The 20,192-nt window shown below is 40.6% G+C and overlaps 1 protein-coding gene across 1 annotated transcript in view; it reads right to left on the reverse strand.

Annotated features, from left to right (window-relative positions):
* rxfp1 (relaxin family peptide receptor 1) overlaps window positions 1–19,741 on the reverse strand; it is a 92,368-nt gene extending 72,627 nt beyond the window's left edge. The window contains exons 1-2 of the mRNA XM_088343278.1: window positions 19,613–19,741; window positions 4,349–4,489 (exon numbers count right to left, since the gene is read on the reverse strand). Of these exons, the coding sequence (XP_088199404.1) occupies window positions 4,349–4,489; window positions 19,613–19,685 (214 nt within the window). The 5' untranslated portion in view covers window positions 19,686–19,741. The remainder of the gene's footprint in view (window positions 1–4,348; window positions 4,490–19,612) is intronic.
* Window positions 19,742–20,192: the final 451 nt, after the last annotated feature.

Consider the following 20,192-nt stretch of genomic DNA (forward strand, 5'->3'; position numbering starts at 1 on the left):
GCCTTTCTTTAACAATGTTGTAAAAATCACAAAGAATATCCAGGGGCAAAATGTTGAAAATGACGTTTTTCTCGCAGCCTTAACTCATCGCACCGACACGGGTGCACGTCTTGAAAACCAAGGCAAATATGGGCCCTTATAGAGCTGATCGATAGCATTTTGTGTTCTTGTTACCAGGCAGCAGAAGATAATGTGTTAGCTGTGACATTCTGCCAGTTAGTTTTGGGTCACGGACGGGAGGGCTTAAAAACTGAGGGTATGAAAAAAAGTACAGCGTACAATGTTGAGCACACGCTCACGGGCATGAGATTTTATGCAAAGAAAACTGAGTTTCTTGCTCCTGCTGAGAATTCGTTACCTTAAATCAATATGGGCTCAGATGTCAGAGGGAAAGAGATATAGGTACATTTTTCCTTCTTATTCACTTCCATCCCAACAAGCTCTCTTCCTACCGCATACTCTTCCTAAATAGGCAGGGTACCTATACCTAGAATTTCCTTTCAGTCTCCCTTAATTAAAAAATTAAATATGTAACCAAATTCATTACAATTCCCTTTACCATCTACAACCCATGGGAAAAGTAATTCTCAGATCACAACCGTAAGGTAATTCCAAAGTGCAACAATTTGGCATTGAGAAATACAAAAATGAATTAGGGAAAACTTTGCAATGGTCAGTAAATGTTACCTTTATGGAGAAAGTTCAGGGAAATGAATATGGAATCACTCAATTCTGAGGGGAAAAAAATGGAATGCGTTTTGAGTGAAAAATAAGGACTCACCCAGTCAATTTCCTTTCCTCAATTGGGCACCTGGCTTAGATAACGTCTGCTTGTTAGTCAGAAGTTAAAAAACAGTGCATTTATCACACCTCCTGGACTCAGTGGATTGGTAAGAATCATGGCTCTAACAAGAAAGATGTCTCTTGAGACCAAAGACAGGATTGTCAAACTTCTTGAAGATGGTAACTCGACTCGTATGGTTGCCAAAGATGTGGGCTGTTCACAGCCAGCTGTATCCAAGATTTGGTCCAAGTACAAACCGCATGGGAAGGTTGTTAAAGTTAAGCGTACTGGTATGCCAAAGAAGACATGTAGGCATCAAAACAAACAACTAAAGGCCATATGTCTTGAAACCAGAAAAGGCACAACAAGAAAAATTAAGAGAGAATAGGAGAAAGTTTAAGTCAATGTATGTGACAGAACTGTGCAAAATTGCCTTAAGGAAATGGGATTCTCTTATAGGAAAGCTAAAAGGAAACCATTGTTGACGCTTAAACAAAAAAAGAATGGGCTAATGAAAGGCAAGCATGGACTTTGGATCAGTGATAAGTCATGAATATGCATTGGACAATGTAAAATGCTGTTACTTTTGTTTGGTGCCGTTCCGGTGAGATTTATAGACAGGACTGTTTAAAGAAAACATCCAATTCTGCCAGTCCTTAATGATGTGGGGCTGCATGTCAGACAAAGGCACTGGGGAGATGGCTGTGGTCAAATCTGCAAAATATGCACATGTTTACATTGACATTTTGGACAGCTTTCTTATTCTTTCAATTGAAAACATGTTTGGGGATGATCAACTCATTTTCTAAAATGTTTTCAATTGGTTTTCTAACCCTCTTTAATTTCTATTTAAGTGTAATGACGGATCCAAAAAAAGGAGAGATTTGTTTTTCCACTTACAACCAATTTCTTGCTACATTTGCTATCATAATCACAGGTTCTGTCCATCGTCTACGATTGTGTGCGTGCTCTCTCTGCAACAATGACAAATGACTGGCGATTGGCACTCACTATGATGTCTAGAATTTTTCTTATTTATTTCTAACCCGCTTTTTAAAGGAGGTTACAGGCTGATGTTGCTTTTTAACTTATTACGTGTTATTTTCCCAATCATATCCCCTCCATTAACCAGCTTGGTGGCCTTGGGGTAAGGCGCCCGCCCCGGGACTGGGAGGTCACTGGTTCGCGTCATACCAACGGCCTAAAACAATGGTTCCCATTTCCTCCCTGCTTAGCACTCGGCATTTGGGGTTAGAATTTCGTTCTTATTACCTTGGGACTCTGATTGACGGGTGTTGTGACACGTCTGTAAGGTAGAACTATCGTACACATACAGTGTTCATTTTACCTCTGAAAAGTGATGGGTCCCGGGGACTCGCATGCTCAAAAATCTATGGGTCCCAACACAGATCTATGGGTCCCCAAAATTTAGTGTTATCGAGGTTGAAATTGTAAATCGGCGACAAATATTTAATATAAATCTATACATTCATTAAGTTTTAATCATCACAGTTTATTGGTACAGTGGAACCTCGGTTTTTGAACGCCTCTCAGTTCGAACAAATCGGAGTCCGACCAAAAATTTCGAGAAATTCTTGCTTCGCTGTTCGGTCAAAAAATCGGAGTTCGAACGCTGGTAATGCGTGAGTGGGTACACTAGGGCGCGATGCTGAGCGGCGTACGGGTGTAGATCGCTCTTTTCTTGACCAACTGTTATCGCGTGCGAACGTGCTTCTTTTTGCTTTCGCTTTTAACATAGGTGTACGAAGTGTTTTAGCCCCTAATTATGCCTCAGAAGAAAGTCAGTGCAAGCAGCAAAGTTGCTACAGGTGAAAAAAAGAAAAGTAGTGTGTACAACTATTGCATTTAAGAAAGAAATAATAGCAAAATATGAAGGAGGTGGAGTGTCTGATCTTGCTAGGGAATACCCCACCGTCCACCTGCGCCTTCTGCTGACCACCACAAAGGTAAGAAATCCTATTCATAATTATTTTCTTTATCCATTTTTTAATTTTTACACGTTCATGTTAGCGTAATCTTTCGTACGGAAGATTACGATAACGCAAACGTACGATTAGCCTGGGTTAGCATTATGTTTACGTTGAACATTCAGGTAAACATTCAGGGTGTTGGAACGGAGCCCCCTTTCCAATGAAACGCTCACCACTTGTTGTGGAGATCCGGGTGCTAAATGACTTGTAAACGACCTGATTTTTTAATTTTTACACGTTCATGTTAGCGTAATCTTTTGTACGGAAGATTACGATAACGCGGACGTACGATTAGCCTGGGTAAGCTTTATGTTTACGTTAAACATTCAAGGTAAACATTCAGGGTGTTGGAACGGATTAAAACGATTTACATTATTTTTAATGGGAAAAATGATTTCGGTGATCGAACAAATCGGTTTTCGAACAGGGTTCTGGAACGGATTGTGGTCGAGAACCGAGGTTCCACTGTAATACAAATCAGTTATCAATTCAGATTTTTCAGTTTACAAAAATATTGTACATTATACAAAATAATATTGCTGAAATATTTGTCTATATATTCATGTAGTTTTAATTATCACAGTTAATTGGTAACACAAAGCTGTTATCACTTCAGATTTTTCACTTTGTATAATCTTCGAGGTTTGGTTTGCAGTCCCGCCACAGTTGTAATGACTTCTCAGGGTCCAATCCATTATCATCCTTCTCATAGCGTAACCAGAAATATAATTTAGTCCATTTTGGCTGAAAAGTCCTTTTCTTGCTAAGAGTATTCTTTTGTTTTTCTTTCGTCGAAATCATTCGCTTCAACACACGTGTTTTCCTTCCCTCTGCGATCTTCCGAGGAATATCTCCGCCGTTTTTTTGTGCCGGAATTATTGCCGTTGACACTAAAGAGAAATTACCAATTTTATGTTGATTTTCACCTAATACTAACTGTTTTTTCAGAGGCATACTTCTCTTTCACTTGACAACAACCACCACAACAATGAGGTAATCTCGGAGCAACGAGATCTCGTTTGCCGAGATCGGCGTGCAGACGAAATCTCGAACCGCGAGACCAAAACATCAATGGCATATTTGCCTGACGAAAAGTTGAGTCCGGTAAATCTTTGTTAAAAAAAAGTATCGGGAGGTAATGACAATTTTTGTGTCATGTTGATTTGAGACTGTGCGTTCCCAGCAAAAATGATGCGTCTAGGACGCAGGGACGCGGGCAAACGAGAACACTGCACATGTGTGTATGGGAGCCGACCCCTTGTTGATCAGGGATAAGGCGAGGAAAAAGAAGAGGAAGAAAATATTCCCCTGTTCAATTCCTAACATAAACTTTTAAGTACACCATACAGCCACCCCCTGAAGAGGAGATGTATATACCACCCATCCAACCCCTGGTACACCTCAAATCATGTTCCTATAGAAAAACCATCTGAGCCTCTCGCGTGAAGAGTCTCGGATTGACATATAGGAGACCTGACGTGTGTGTAAGGTGGGATCAACACAGCTTAGTTCATTCCTGTTAAATCAATGTGATACGTTCAGTTTTCGAGCAGAAAATGTCAGTGTAGCTCACCGCAGTTTTCCTCGTCCGCTTGGTTGCCGCAGTCGTCAGCCCCGTTGCAGTGCAGCAATTGAGGTAGGCAAGTGCTCAGGTTTCCACAAGGGAAAAAGCCAAGGGGGCACAAGGCCGACACTTCCTCAGTGGTATTGGCAGCTGGCAAACAAAGAAGGTTATTTTATTTGGTTACTTTCAATACTTGAAAGATACGTTATTTTCTGAAATATAAGCCGCACCTAATCATCAAATTACAACTACAGTAATGAATAAGGATGCACTTAAACTAAATTACCGTTTTTGTGCATTGATTGATTAGTCGATGAATGATCAATTGAAATATATCACTGATCATGATGCATCAGGAATCGATTGATCATGAATGTAAAACTTAGATGCAACAGGAATCGTACCCTGATTGCGGAGGGTAGAGTGCTATTTCCTGTTTACTAGACCCATTGGGGCCGAAACATGAAAAGGCATTAGGTTTTATCCCCTTATCTTATTTTTTACAGAAAAGGGTGGGGGACATCTGAATTGCTGTATTGTGTTGCCCAAGTCTTTACGAAGCGCACGCGATTATGAAGTGAATGAAGGGAAAGCCATTGTGGAAAGTAATTCGGTCATCCTTAAAGATATATTAACACAGTGCCGCACGTATGGAACAACATTTGTCACTTACAATTCTGAGTTTGAGCGAAAAAAAGAAAAACAAAATGTTATATCTAAAAGTTATCTTTGTAACTAGTACTGTGAGTAAAAGTAGTGTGATTATAAGATAAAAACTCAATGACTCAATGGCCTAGGGTTGAGATTCAGCACCCTGAGCAGCACTTTTTCGGTTTGATTCCCGTTGTAACCTTTTTACGCAATTGTGGTCACTTTTAGATATTTACTGATTAATAATTGCACTAAGATGATTATATAATATTAGGCATAACCAATGTTGTCAAGGCGCAAAGGATTATAATACGCATATTTCAATTTCTGGCTGATTTGGTGTTTTCGGGTGTGCCTTATATACCAGAAAATACTGTACTTCCTTTTTAGCCAAATATATGGTCGATCATTATGCTTATTTCAAGTATATATATTTTTTCTGATATTGATGCTTATACAAATAATTAATTTATTTAAAAAACTGTAACACTGTAACAAAATTAAACTTTTTTATTTTTTAACAATTCTTGAACTAACAATCAAAAGTTAATTTTGTTTTTTAACAATAAAGAATGTAGTGTGATTTTTTTTTTTACTATTTAACACCTGCAAGTGAGATTTCATAGTATGCCAGTTTGTAATTTTGACTATCATACTTCATTGTTGTCCATTATTTTGACTATTATGGTAAATGGTCTGCATTTATATAGCGCATTTTAAGTCAATGAAGACCTCCCAAAGCGCTTTACAATGTGCTTCACTCTTAACCATTCACACACACTCACACGCCATGCAAGGCGCCTACCTGCTTATTGGGGGCATTAGGGATTCAGTGTCTTGCCCAAGGACACTTCGACATATAACACGGAGGAGCCGGGAATCGAACCTGCGACCTCTACCTCCTGAGCTATTTAAATCATTTTTAATATTGACCACCTATTTTTGCAGTTTTTTGATCCCCACATCCTTTAGGGCTGATCTGCTTTTGTAACAGAGGACGTTTAATAAAAAGAAAAGCGGGTTGGAATTTTCGCATTTTGAGGTTGTACAGTCCTCTCCTGTTCTCCTTGCAGGTTCAAAATTCATCCATGTTTTCTCTCTCTAATTTGGATGTCTCCTAAGCTATAAACTTTTCAAAATAATACTTAAAATGCTATTTTCCTTTTTTACTTGAAATAAAAAAGTTTAAAGTATTAGGGAAAAAGGAGGGAAAATCCTGTAACATTAAGATAATTTTGTTCTTTTATGGTTTCTAAAAATTTAAGTGGGAGAGAAGTTTGTTTTTCTTTACGGTATGACAGATATCCTCTGTATATCTATAATTAGGGTATTACTTGAGTAAAACGCCCCCCCTCTGCCCAAAGAAAAAGAGGTAAACAAAAACTTGGTTGTTTAATTTCCCTTTTTTTCAAACAAGTTGTTTTAATATTATTTTATGAGCGAAAATATTTGAAGTCAAGTCATGTTTATTTGTACAGCCCTTAATCACCAGGAGTCTTAAAGGGATGCACAGACCACAGACTATTGCAAGCTACTGTCTATTATTATTCCATCCCCTAATCTAAAACCAATATGAGGGCAAAGAAAAGCTCAAAAACCTCAAGATGGGAAAAGGAAGAAACCTTGAGAAGGGACTGCACATGAGGTAATCCCCCTCCAGGATAGCCAAGCTGCAATGGAGGTTGCAAAAACAAATAATACACAGATATTGTCAACAGGAAATATAGGTCATGTCACGGTTGCCATGGCGCCCAATTGGCCCCCGCCATGTGGCGCCAGCTTCTGCCAAGGTTGCGAGGGTGCCCAATTGGCCCCGCCCATGGACACCAGCTGAAACTCGATAACAGATTGCTCCCTGTGACTACTTAAACGCTATCCTGTGAGTCGCCTATTGTCGGAGCGTCTGCGAAACTCGGTTTTGACACGTCAAGCTCTGAGAATCTCCGTTTTTTTCTGTGTTTTTGCTCTTTCTTCGCCAAGCCCTGTGAATCTCCATTTTTGCTCCTGTTTTGCTCTCGCCACGATCTGTTTGATTTTGACCACTTCCGCGTTCCGAGTAATCTACTCCCCGCGACCAATGATCTCCAGATCAAGTGTGCGCTCCTTTCTCTGCTCCCCAATAAACTTCGTAACGTTACGCGAGTGGGTTCTGCTTCCTGTTTCCTGCCCTGGTACCTGACAGGTCATTCATAAGCTCAGGTACATTATGTATTTGATTTCATCATTTGACTTAATTATCTACCAGTTTCACTAGTACTTTAGTCAAGGAAAATATACAGACATATTTTGACTACAGCACTCAATAAGAAACGTTTTTTTGCAGGATTAAAAAATGTATAATAAATCAAAAAAAGTGCTCTGAGATTAATGGGTCTATTGCCGTGACTGTAGTCATGTGGAACTGCAATTGATATGATTCTCTCACTGTTTGACATTTAGTTCCATACCATTGCAAATCACAATGACAGCTTTTTACAGTATTTCATTCCACTTGGCATCCCTCTGAGGAAGAAAAGCTGAAGGATGAGGACAGAGGTCAGCAGATTGAAAGTTGGTACATATCTCCTTGAAAAAAACAAAACAACTCTATGTGTTCCCAAGAAGCGCTAATTCTGTGAAAATAGCAACAATTCAGATTGTTGCAAACCAGCATATTCAATTTATCTGCTTCCAGAACACAGCAAAGAGCTTCTAATTTTCAAAAATAGAATATGCAAGTTCTCAAATTTTGGCAGGCGGCAAAGGGAGCCCTGCAGAAATGACATTGAGTGCATGCGACACGTCCCTGTCTAAGGAGGACATGTTCACACTTAAATCATCGTCGGGGATCGTCTCTAATTGGAGCGTGTTTTGGTCGCAGCCAAAGTGGCTGTGTTGGCAACACGCTGCCTCAGGTGGATGCCATTCACGGACTCCATATTTTGTCATTCACTTTGTTTTTGACCCACAGATAGATGGATGCTCACACTTGAATTGTCACCAAGGATTGTCTCTAACTGGAGGACGCTCTGGTTTCAGTTAAAGTGGCTGTGTTGTCAGCAGTGTTAGGAGTATTATGTTACAAAGGAAAGCGTTCTTGGAACGCAATTATCTTCTCGGGGAATGAACTATTGAGAACATAATGTAACTCAACGGTCATTACACGTGGTGCGTCATTCTGCTACTATCATAAAAACAGTTCGTGGAACACAGTGTTTACTGTACTATGGCGGGTTTGCCTTTGCTCATGAAGTAACATACAGTTCTCATTGCACCTGATCCAAAATAAAGCAGGGCTAGGATGTTTATGTGAATTATAACTGAATACAGGTACAGTGGGGCCAAAAACGTGTAATTTCTCTTTACTAATACGATGATATTCTTCCTACTTACATCCAAGCGGTATTTACAACTACGAAATAAAAAAAATAGGGCTTCAGTTTATATACACAGATATGGTTGTGTATCACCTGTGGTTAAAGGTAGGAAGTGCATGAGGAGGGAGCATGGCTTATACAGGAACAACGTAATTAAATGGGCCAACGTGAGCACAGACTTTACGGTAAAAGAGTGCTTAATGTCTGTATTTTTATTTATAAAAAACTTTTTGCAATATACCATCCCTGGAGATAAAAATCAAAACGTCTTGGGCGTTGCCCAGAAACTGAAAACGAAATATTTGAGTGGTTTGAAGACAAAGGACAAAATGAATATGGAGTGTCTCAACTGTTAGTATGTAAGATTGCACAAGCCAAGAAATATGAAGGTTTCATTGCTTCCACAGGTGAGTGTACATGTTATCTTATATTTCTTTTATCATGTGGCTATTTAAAAGCAGTTAAAGGGGGTCGGCTTCAATGTGAGTTCGTACTGTATTGTAATCTGTAGCTAGATAGTTACTTTTAGAGTAACAGGCTACTTTTAGGTGTCAGTAATCCGGGGGCGCTAACGCAAATACTTTTGAAATGAAGTAACTAGTAACAGTAATTAACTACTTTATTTCAGAAGCGTACCTAACATTGCCGACACCCTCTATCTGGTTGATACATTTCACATACTTCCTATTATGTAATTCACCCTATTACATGGATGGATGGATGGATGGATGGTGGACGGATGGATGGATGAACAGATGGAAGGTTGGAAAAAATTATCAACACTTCTTTTGGTGAATTTACATGCAGGCAGTAGTCTGACCGATATAGTGTTGGTATTCCGGTTATGTCAAGTAACATTTATTTGTAATTCCCTTGATCACAGGGAGTCTCAAAAGGGCTGCACAGCCATGTTAATGCGCTCAGAAAACCTATTGTAGTCCTAAGCCGACTGTGAGTGGTCCAATGGATATTTCCATATTATTTTGTATCCTTCAGGGTGAAAATACAGCGGTTGTATATATTCATGTAAAGTCTAAGTCCATGCCTTTGTCAACATACAAGTGCCCGTTTTGGAGCAAGGAATAAACAAGCAAAGTGTTTCTTTGATAATGATGAGTGGTTGGTTGGTTGGTTGGATCCCTTAACCAATAGCCTAGTGGTAAGTGACATGAATTAAATAATATTTTACTGAATGTCAAAAGTTAAATGTGAAAGCAGTGTCTATATGACTTATGTCTTCCCTCATGCTTCGCCCAGCTTCTCGGAAAGCTCACAAACGCTGTGCAAGTGAATTAGTGATCCCAAGGGCCGACAAGAAATCCACAGGTTTGAGACCGTTCTCCATTTAGGCCCCTGTGCTGCAGAATGCTCTGCCTTCTGAGATTAAATCTGCAACATCAGCGGAACTGTCTAAATCTGGGCTTAAAACACACGTATATTCTTTAGATCATGACTGACATACAGTATGTCACATAAATGAGTTTACGTTTCTGAAGGGATTTCATCATAATGTTTAATTGAACAACACTGAAGAAACATCGCTTTGCCACAATTGAAGGTAGTATGTGTAAAGCTTATGTTGCAGTGTAAATATTTTTCCCTCAAAAATCTCAAAATATAGCCATTAGTAGCAAAACCCCTGGTACAAGTGAGTACACCCTGAAGTAAAAGTTCCTGAAGTTCAACATATTGTGTGGCCACCATGATTTTGCAGAACCACTTTCATCCCCTTGGCCATAGATTTCACCAGAGGCTCACGAATTGCCACCGGAATATTCTTTCAATCCTCCATGACAACATGACTGAACTGGGATACCGGCCCAGGTGTACCAACTCATTCTGCTGCCAAAGTAACGCACCACTTCTGACCTTCAGTGGCGATAACGGCGTTTTAACAGCATTAGTCCCAACACTGTGCGAATATTTCATCTTGATTATGTCTGTGTATTGTTTGTTGGTTCCCCTGCAGCATCCATTGCAGACTGGTCTTCCTGGAATAAGGATTACCTCATGTGCAGCCCCGTATCGAGGTTTCTTATTATCTTCATGCTGAGGTTTTGAGTTCTTCCTTGCCCCCATGTAGGTTTACGACCAGGGGATGGTGTTAAAATAGTCTGTGCAGCTATTTGAGACTTCTTGTGATTAAGGGCTATCTAAATGAACAAGACATGACTAGATCTCGGTTTGACTATTCACTACACGTAAATTTGCGCACTGTCTCAGAACCCGAACAGACAGTGGTCCCAAACGCATAGCGTTTTCCCACCAAGCTTTATTTTACGGAAACAGGGCAGTCATGCGCGGGAACACAAATGCCAGCGATTCGCCAATTGCTGGGCAGAAGAAGTGAGACAGAGAAGTCAGGCGCGAAAAAACAGGAAGCCAGGGACAGACGGGATCCAAACCAGACAGGACAAACAGGATCGATAACAGATGCAAGATATTAGAGCTATACCGGACAGGACGGGACAGATGGGATCGATACCTGATACAGGGTGCATGAGCAGGATACCGGACAGGACGGGACAGACGGGACAGACGGGACAGACGGGACAGACGGGATCAATACCGGATACAAGATGCATGAGCAAAGTACCGGACAGGACGGGACTGACGGGATCGATACCGGATACAAGATGCACGAGCAAGATACTGGACAGGACAGACGGGATCGATACCGGATACTGGATACACGAGCAGGATACTGGACAGGATGGAACTGACGAGATCTATACTGGATACAGGATGCACGAGCAAGATATCGGATAGGACAGGTCAAACGGGATCGATACCCGACAGAACAGACGGGATTGATACCGGATACTGGATACACGAGCAAGACACCGGACAGGACAGGACGGACGGGTTCAATACCGGATACTGGATAAACGAGCAGGATACAGGACAGAGTCAAAATGCTTGCCTTGCAAGTGCAGAGGTTCGTTGACGGACTGACAAGGAGTGAATGAGAGCACTGAGTTAAAATAGGAGGGGAGTTAATCAGCAAACGAGCCGGCCCAGGTGAGGGCAATGGGCAATCATGACACACTGACCAGTGACGTGCAATCAGGAGACCCAGGTGAGGCTGTAGAAATATATATTCTTTCGATCTTTTTTATAATCACTGAACTTTCACATTTACCATTCAAATACCAAAAGCGACAGATTTCTGAGAATCACTTATAATCGCCACCGGGAGGGGTGATAAGAAAACTGTTTATCTGGTTTCAAAGGGCAATACTGAGACCACAACCAGAAATTCTGTTTTGACATACTCTCTCTGTGCCAATCCATTGAAGCAATAGTTTTTGGCATTTAGCAATAACAGCGATTCAAGAGCAACTTTCCAAAAACTTTTGTCACATTACTCATTTTATCTAAAACTATGGAGGATTACATCTTGAAATTAAAGTTTCACAACCCAGACTTTACTGGACTTTACTGGCGGGTTTTTATTAAATGAAATGATCTGCATTTATATAGCGCTTTTCAAGTCAATGACTTCCCAAAGCGCTTTACAATGTGCTCCACATTTCCCAATAGCGGCCTTGCAGCCATGTAAGGCGCTAACCTGCTTATTGGGGGTATTAGGGGTTCAGTGTCTTACCCAAGGACACTTCGACATCTAACACGGACTAGCCGGGATTCGAACTGGGATCCCTTGATCCCAAGACGAGCGCTCTACCTCCTGAGCTACTGCCGCCCCAATCTAATGTTTTAACTCAAAATGAGTAGTGTGTGCCTTTGTGAGACCACAACCAGTGATTGCTTTTACGCATGCTCTTGGGGCCGATCAATACAAGTAGGAGAAGCAAACTGACAGCAATTCAAGTGCAGCCATCTAGAAACTGGACTTTGTATCAAAGCAGAAGATGCTGAGGAAAGGATGACCAACCTTCACTTAATTTATAAGTAAAGGTAGGACGAGGTAAGGCTCCTCTTCAAAGAGCGGGAGGACACCTTACACCAGGGGTCAGGAACTTTTTTGACTCAAAGAGCCATAAAAGCAAAATATTTTGATTTTATTTTGAAAAAGAGCCACACCAAATATTTGGAGAGAAAATTAAACAAAACCCGCTCTCCAGACAAAAGCTTATTCTTCAGAACTTTTTATCTCACTCTGTGACGTTTGATGATTGTCTACAAATATACCACTTTAAACTTGTCTCTCTCCTGCAGTAAATTAGGATTGTTGAAGCTCATTTTGACCTTTGTTTTTTTCATAAATAAAGGTTTCAAAAAAGGGTCGAAGCAGTTATTTTGTAAAATCGTCACAGGAGCCCGGCGTATTTGCTTTCGGTGCAGACGGGGCAGGCCGAAAGACGAGAGGGCGTCGTTGCGCTGTTTGTATAGCTCCACCCATCCTTACCGCGTATTTAGAGTTTGTTATGTGGATTCATGATAAAGTGTCTCAACAGTGAACACGGATTATTAAAAGAGCTTCCGTACAAAGGTTTCCCTAGCGATGTACAATCAAAACGAGTTTTTTGGGGTGTCACATCCTTACTGTAAACTGTAGTGCCCAATATATACTGGACAGTACCATTTCTACCTTAGGCTTGGGATTGGCTGTGTGTCCAAATAGGTTTCATTCATTCCTGTCTGTGGCTAGGACCTTGACTCAGCCTCTTGGCTGAGAGCAAGTGTCTCGGCCCCTTGGCTTTGTAGCGCATTATGAGAAAATTTACTTACAATCAATTTTGTCTTCGAACTATACATACTTAAGAAAAGAGCCATATATAGCTCGTGAGCCATAGGTTCTTGGCCCCTGCTTTAGACCAACAACTGCGACTAGATGATAAGGGTGCTGTATTTGAGTCAGACCACGAAGCTACTTTATAGAAACTTCTTGCAACTGTTTCATGTAGGGTATCAAAACAAACCCCAAGCCATAAAACCCAATCTGATCAAAGGACCCAGTCAGTTAAGGGATCTATGTGATTGAAGAGAAGTTCAAGGACTTCATTTAGAACTAAAGGTATGACGAGGACATTCAAAAGTTTTCTATGCTATGATTTGCATATTGCTATGGAGAACACACTGACTTTCAAACTACACACATGAAAAAGTGTCAATAAAATGATAGATGGTCCAACATAGCTCAACAATTTAGGTTGCGAACCGCTGATCTAACCAAATACCTTCCTCAACTATTTCTGTATTTTAATTCCCGTTTGATTAATAACAATCAAATTGTCAGATTTAAAAGTTGGCAGAAATTCAAATGAAAAGTCTTATGACAAACAGGCTGTTTGAGACATCACGATCATAATCATATTTTTTAGAATCTTTTTTGTGTGTAACCGCTTCGTAAAATCAAGACAACTGAGACAAAGGTTATCATCAAAAGTCCCACAGGTAATAAGATTGGTGGACACTTTTACGGCCATATACTCTATGAGAGTATCTTCAACCGTACCATAGGACACTTCACTATCATTATTGCGATTCTCTGTGTGATTCTTTTTGAGCCGGAAAAGTCATGATTGACCCTATGATTTTAAAGATTGGTTGCAATTGACAAAAAACAGCACTTTTTGTCTCTGACACCGACTCTTGTTGTTCAGGGGAAAACTTCATTCTTCACTTTGCCTGTAAAAAAGCTTTCAAGAAAGCCTCAAAAAAGTCTTTGGCATTTTCAACAGGAGTAAAAACGCCCCTAAAAGCTCCAAGACACCTTACGATCATTTTCATTTCCATTCTTTGTTTCTTGCTCATAGAAGCCGGCGGAATGGTAGACAAATTACGGTGAAGCGTTCGGAGGAAAACTTCCCGTCGATGCCCCACTGTTTGTACCATGATGCTGGAACTGCGACGTGTACAATCGATTTTCACAGAAGGAAATATGTATGTAAAGATGCATCATCTGTTTGCTTTTTTCCTGCTGCAATGATGAAAGCTACACGTGTCTTTGTGTGTCGGGAACGGATTAACTGAACGGAAGATACCATATGTCGAAGTCTGTGTCAAATATGGTTTTATTTTTATTTATTGGCCTTGGGCCACAAGTACAAAACTCTCAGGTAAGAGCGGGTATGCTTCAGTAAAAGCTTTGTCCCTTCTGCTATTGCTGCACTTAACTATTTGTAATCATCTTATCCAACAATCTTCACCTTGATGTCTGTCTATCTATCTATCCATCATTTTGTCTATCTGTCCGTCTGTCCGTCCATCTATCTTCTGTCTGTCTGTCTGTCTGTTTATCTTCTGTCCGCCCATTTATCTTCTGTCCATCTATCCATCTGTCTTATTTATCTATCCATCTTCTGTCAGTCTGTGTCTGTCTGTCTGTCTATCTATCCATCTTCTGTCACTCTGTCAGTCTGTGTGTCACTCTGTGAGTGTGTGTCTGTCTATCTGTGTGTCTGTCTGTCTGTGTCTCTCTGTCTCTCTGTCTGTGTTTCTGTCTGTCTGTCCGTCGTTCTACCTATCTATCCATCTTCTGTCAGTCTATCAGTCTGTGTCTGTCTGTCTATCCATCCATCTTCTATCATTCTGTCAGTCTGTGTGGCAGTCTGTCTGTGTGTGTCTGTCTTATCTGTGTTTTTCCAGTATTTGAACTCTTTCTCTTAGTAAGCAAATGAGGTAGCAAGGAAAAATATCTCTTGTGGGTCCAAATAATTAACATATGTATAAATTTCGGGAAGGAAAAATCCAATGGATTTGAATACTAGGCAAAAATACTTGAACCATCATAACAATGTTAATTTGTATTAAAAAATCATAGGTCGAGATTTTCATATTTCTTTTACATAAAGTAATCCCTACTAGGGTCGCCGCCACGTTTGTCTGCCAACTTGCTGCTACACGGTGCTCCGTGGCACTCGTTCGCAGTAGACAATGCAGTGCCATCTAGTGATTAAATATTACACACTGGGGCTTTAAAGAAAAAATATTTGGCATCAAAGTGCAAGTACAAGATGCCAGTTGAATACGTATTTAACATACTTTTCTAGAAGTAACTCTAATCACTTCAACACTTTTTTTTCGCGTAAGAAACACTCATAAATGTATTTGATTTTTTTTTTTTTTTACCAAAAATGCCTGAAAATAATTTTTGAGATCCATATATATTCAATTTAAGTAATGCATATACATAATACATAATACATCAGGGCACCACAAAGCTTTATTTCCACTCAAAATATTACTTCCAAGTTTTATGTAAGTGGATTGATTTTTTGGTGCTTACTTGCAGTTAAGCATTGTTTAATATAAGTTAACTTTAACGCAAGATGGTAGAAAATTTACCATTAAGGGAGGACAAGCAGTTCATGATTGATTACTGGCACCCCAAAAGGTATATTTTTGTCAGTCTGCAAGTTTTAAAATTCAGAGGGACACAGTGTTTATTATTTGACCACTAGATGACGCTGTATTGTCTCGTGAGAAAACAAGTACTAAAAAGCACAAGTAAAATACAAACTACAGCAACTCAAAGTGACCAAACAGCAGAATTTTTCATCTTAATACTTAAAAAAGGTTTTTGTTTTTCAGGTACCTGTAGGAGCAAGATGGTGGACAATTACGTCAGCTCCCTCTAGGCGAGGCTCATGTTATGTTAAAAAAAAAGAAGAAAAAAAAAAAAGAAAATTTCTCGACCTACGAGTATTTAAAAATAAGCACAGATATAGTTCATGTATTTTTACTTATCATGTAAAGGAATAATGTTTGCTTGTTTTGTTTTTTTATTAAGTTTTGGTTTACCACCAAGAGAGGGTAAATGATACACACTGTCCCTTTAAGCGACGTTGGTTAATTTAAAAGTATTTGATTGTTTTAGCTATTATGCCAACTAGTTTAGCGCTTAGCATCATTGCGGTTGATATTGTAAATTTGGTCTTTGTGCACTTGATTGGTAAACCTGAATGTCGAATTGAGTTGTCATTTAACTGGCTGTCCTGAATATCAATTAAGAGTGAGGATAGGCTGATTTTCTTTTGATTGTCAGAAGGTAATCAACGATTAAAGCCACTGCGATCCAAGGGTAGATAGTGATCCACTGGTAGATCATGATCGACCAGTAGATTATGATCGAACGGTCGATCACAATCGACAAATACATCGCAATCGTTGTAATGAACATCCCTTCTATACATCTACTTCAAATATAAATTTATATCCAGATTATTTTCTTGTTTTCCATGTATTGACACAATACTTTAAAGTACCACAATAAAACGTATTTCTTTTTACCAAGAAAATAATAATACATTTGAGTGCATGTTATACACAAAGTTTTACGGTGGTATACAACCAAATTTGTTCAATGATTGATCAGTTGAAAGATATCACAGACCACGCAATGGGAATCAAACTCAGGTCGCGGAGTATCCTAACCACTAGACCACCAGTGATATAGAGGACCCATGAAAGGACATTCGATTTTATTCCAATAATACACTATGTTTATTCATGACCAGAAATGAACGTAAGGGAGTGGGGAAAAAGTACAAGTAAATGCAAAGAAACGGAAACAAATCTTTGGTGTATTTGATAATGAATTAGACTTTCAACTATATTAAATAAATACATTTTAAATATTATGTTAATATCCCAAAAGCCAATTTCTGTAGGTGGGATAAGCGCGCCAAGGACCCCTCCTTTTGATGCTACCCGGCTCTCTATGCACCCGACACCTTTGGCCCATCCCTGTGGCCAGCCAGACTCCTGCCACCAGGCGCTCGCCAGCGGACCCCACCTCCAGGCCTGGTTCCAGAAGGGGGGCACCGGTAACCCGCGTCCGGCCTAGATAAATCGACCGAAAGAATACGATCCCGATACAAGTGGCCGAAATGAGTTTCCCCGCAGGGTAGCTGGGCTCTCCCTTGGACATAAGGTGAAAAGCTCAGTCATCCGGGAGGGACTCTGTGTAAAGCCACTGCTCCTCCGCTTTGAAAGGAGCCAGTTGAGGCATCTAGAAAGGATGCCTCCTGGATGCCTCCCTTGGGATGTGTTCTGGCCATGTCCCACCGGCATAAGGCCCTGGGGACGACCCAGGACAGGATGGGGAGACTCTGTATCTATGCTGTCCTGGGAACGCCTCGGGATCCCGTCGGATGAGCTTGAAGAAGTGGCTGGGGATAGGGATCTGGGCTTCCCTGTAAAGGCTGCTGCCACTGCAACCCGACCCCGGATAAGCGGAAGATAATGGATGGATGGATGGATGGATGTTATGTTAATATTGCTTTCGTAGTTTGTCAATAAAAGATTTTAATCATGGCCGCAAGTATTCAACAGTCTTGTCACATACAATGATTAGTTTGTGCTAAGAAAAAGTGAAACCAAAATTTTCATAAAAAATACTGGCTGTGATTTATACATGTGTGTGTTATACACGAATAAATACAGTAAAAACAGCGCATCATTGACATTTCTTTTTCCGAGTGTTGGCGCGAGGATGTCTTTAAGGTAGTCTAATGAAATATCAAAGAAACATATCTTTGGGTTATATTGAGCTCTTTAATTCACCTCAACAAAAAAGACACCACAAAATGTCTTTAAAGTACTACATTTACCGGTACTGTTTTATGAGGAGAGAACACAAAGTGTACAGGCGTTATTTTCAAAACCATTACTTCAAATGTTTTCAACTCTGAGTCACATCAGAAGGAAGACACATTTAAAACCAGCAGCACTTTGAAAGGTGCAACTTTCTGCAAGAATAGATTAAGGTCCCATTATCCGAAAATGATATATCTTGTGGGATGTGAAATTCATAAATTCCAAAACCATTACACTAATCAAAGTTTTGTTATAACAGTACATATTTTAAACCAAAACACGACTCCGGTCCTCTGAACATTTTCTCAAAACATACCTTTATTGGTTGTTAAAGTGATTGATTGGCTTTGTTCGCCTGTACCCATTCAGTCAGTGGTTTGGTGTGGCATGCCAAAGTAGCTGCTAATTGGCAGTGAAAAAAAAAATCAATAAATATCAAGGAGGGCATTCATTCAATGTGCCGGCCCCGAGTCATTTAAACGCCGGCAGTTGTCGCAAACTGCAATGGAAATTCTGTTTATTTAGAAAAGATAAGTCTTGAAAAGACTGACAATAAAACTGTCATGATTATTGATTTGGATCACCTGTGCCCGCTTATTTGGTGCCAGCCGCTGCGGGCTACCTAATTGGTTCCCTGTCCCTTTTTAAGCCCAGTCCTGTCACTCTCCTTTTGTTAGTCCGTCAGCAAACCTCTGTTGTTACAAGGCAAGCCTTTTTTGACCCTGACTGTCCCGTTTTTGTACCCGTTTTTCCACCTGTTCGCTCCCCGTTTGTCTCCGGCTACAACCTGTTTTTGATCCTGACCACGTCTGCTCTCCCGTCCCGGTCTACGACCCGTTTTTGATCGTGACCACGTCTGCTCTCCCGTCCCGGCTTACGACCTGTTTTTGATCCCGACCACGTTTTTGCTCTCCTGTTTCGGCTATCGACCTGTCTTTCCGTCCTTGACACTTCCCGCTACGGAAGATCCACTTCAGTATTCGGATCACAATCCGATTGCGTGAGCGGCTTGCTTCCTGCATCCAACGAGCACCGGATCGCAGGCGCTGCCCTTCCTCTTTTTATTCAATAAACTTTTGGTTAACGCTAAGCATTTGGGTCCTGATTCCGTTCTGATCGTTACATAAAACTAGTTTAATGGTCGGCAATCTGCGGACCAGGAGGCTCTTGAGCGCTGCCGAACTACTCCCTGGCGTGTTTCAATACATGTTTACAAATACAAAAAGATGGGGGAGGGGAAAACTATTTTTGTTTTAATAAGAGGGCAAATATGACACAAAGAATTTTAACATTTTTCAATGCTGTACAAATAAATATTACATTTCAACCGAGTGAGACGAGGGGGAAGGAGAGACGGTTCCTATAAAACAGGGGGAGAAACATTCTTGCATGCCTTTTGGAGGGAGAGCACTCCTAGCCTTTTGGTGTGGGACGCTTCCCATCGACTGGTCCTGAGTGCACTCGGATTTTATCTTCATTCTGAAACTTTGTAAAAAATGTCCTTAACTGCATTGATTCTCTCCAGCTGTGGATACTCGGTCTGGTTCCGGAAAAAAACGTGCAGCGAGACACCGGAATATATTTCACCTTCAGGTCCAATATGGCTCTTTTTTAGTAATTTACTCAATAGAGTCTATTGAATAGACGTTCGTATAAATAGAGGAACATAGGCATGAAACGTTTATATGTAATACATAGCTGACAATCTGACTGTGAACAGTCTTCAGAGTAACAAACAAAACAAGCGAAAAGTTGATCTGACCTGACATGGCAAAAGCCACCACGAGGATCACCAAACCACGTGAAAATCCAACATGATAGGAGATCTTCACCATGGTCACTGTTGTAATTGTTCCTTTGCAAAATGAAAAACAGAGTAATTTCAGCTGACTCCGTAGTGGGAAAGGACACGGCCGCCGGCGCAGCAATCTGCTGGCTGAGTGAAGCGAGCGATGTGTGAGCAGAGAAGAGGTTTAGAAGAATCCATGACGCATGCGAGGGTGCGGAAAGCAGGTGGGGGCTGATGGGCTTTTGGCGTAGAGGTGCGTTAAAAGAAACTAAAAAAAAAAGGTTCTTGTTCCTTTTGTTTAAAATTCAGCTTCGTGTGATTAAGTGTTCCATTTTTGGAATAATCAGGGTTCAAGGATCCCTTAACCGCCTGGGTCGTCAGGACTCTACTTTTTCTGGTGAGTCTTGGGCGAGTACAGCCCACACAGTTTTTTAGCATAGAGGTTTGCTCCCTGCCCCCAAATGAAACAGATAGTAGTGATTTTCATGGTTTCCAGTAGCAGGATAAGCCTCCTGGTCGGATTTCAGATACAGCACCTTCATCATCTGGTTAC

This window comes from Urocampus carinirostris, chromosome 9 (assembly GCF_059441175.1).
Source record: "Urocampus carinirostris isolate Australia breed hairy pipefish chromosome 9, RoL_Ucar_1.0, whole genome shotgun sequence".
In the NCBI taxonomy this organism is placed as follows: domain Eukaryota; kingdom Metazoa; phylum Chordata; class Actinopteri; order Syngnathiformes; family Syngnathidae; genus Urocampus; species Urocampus carinirostris.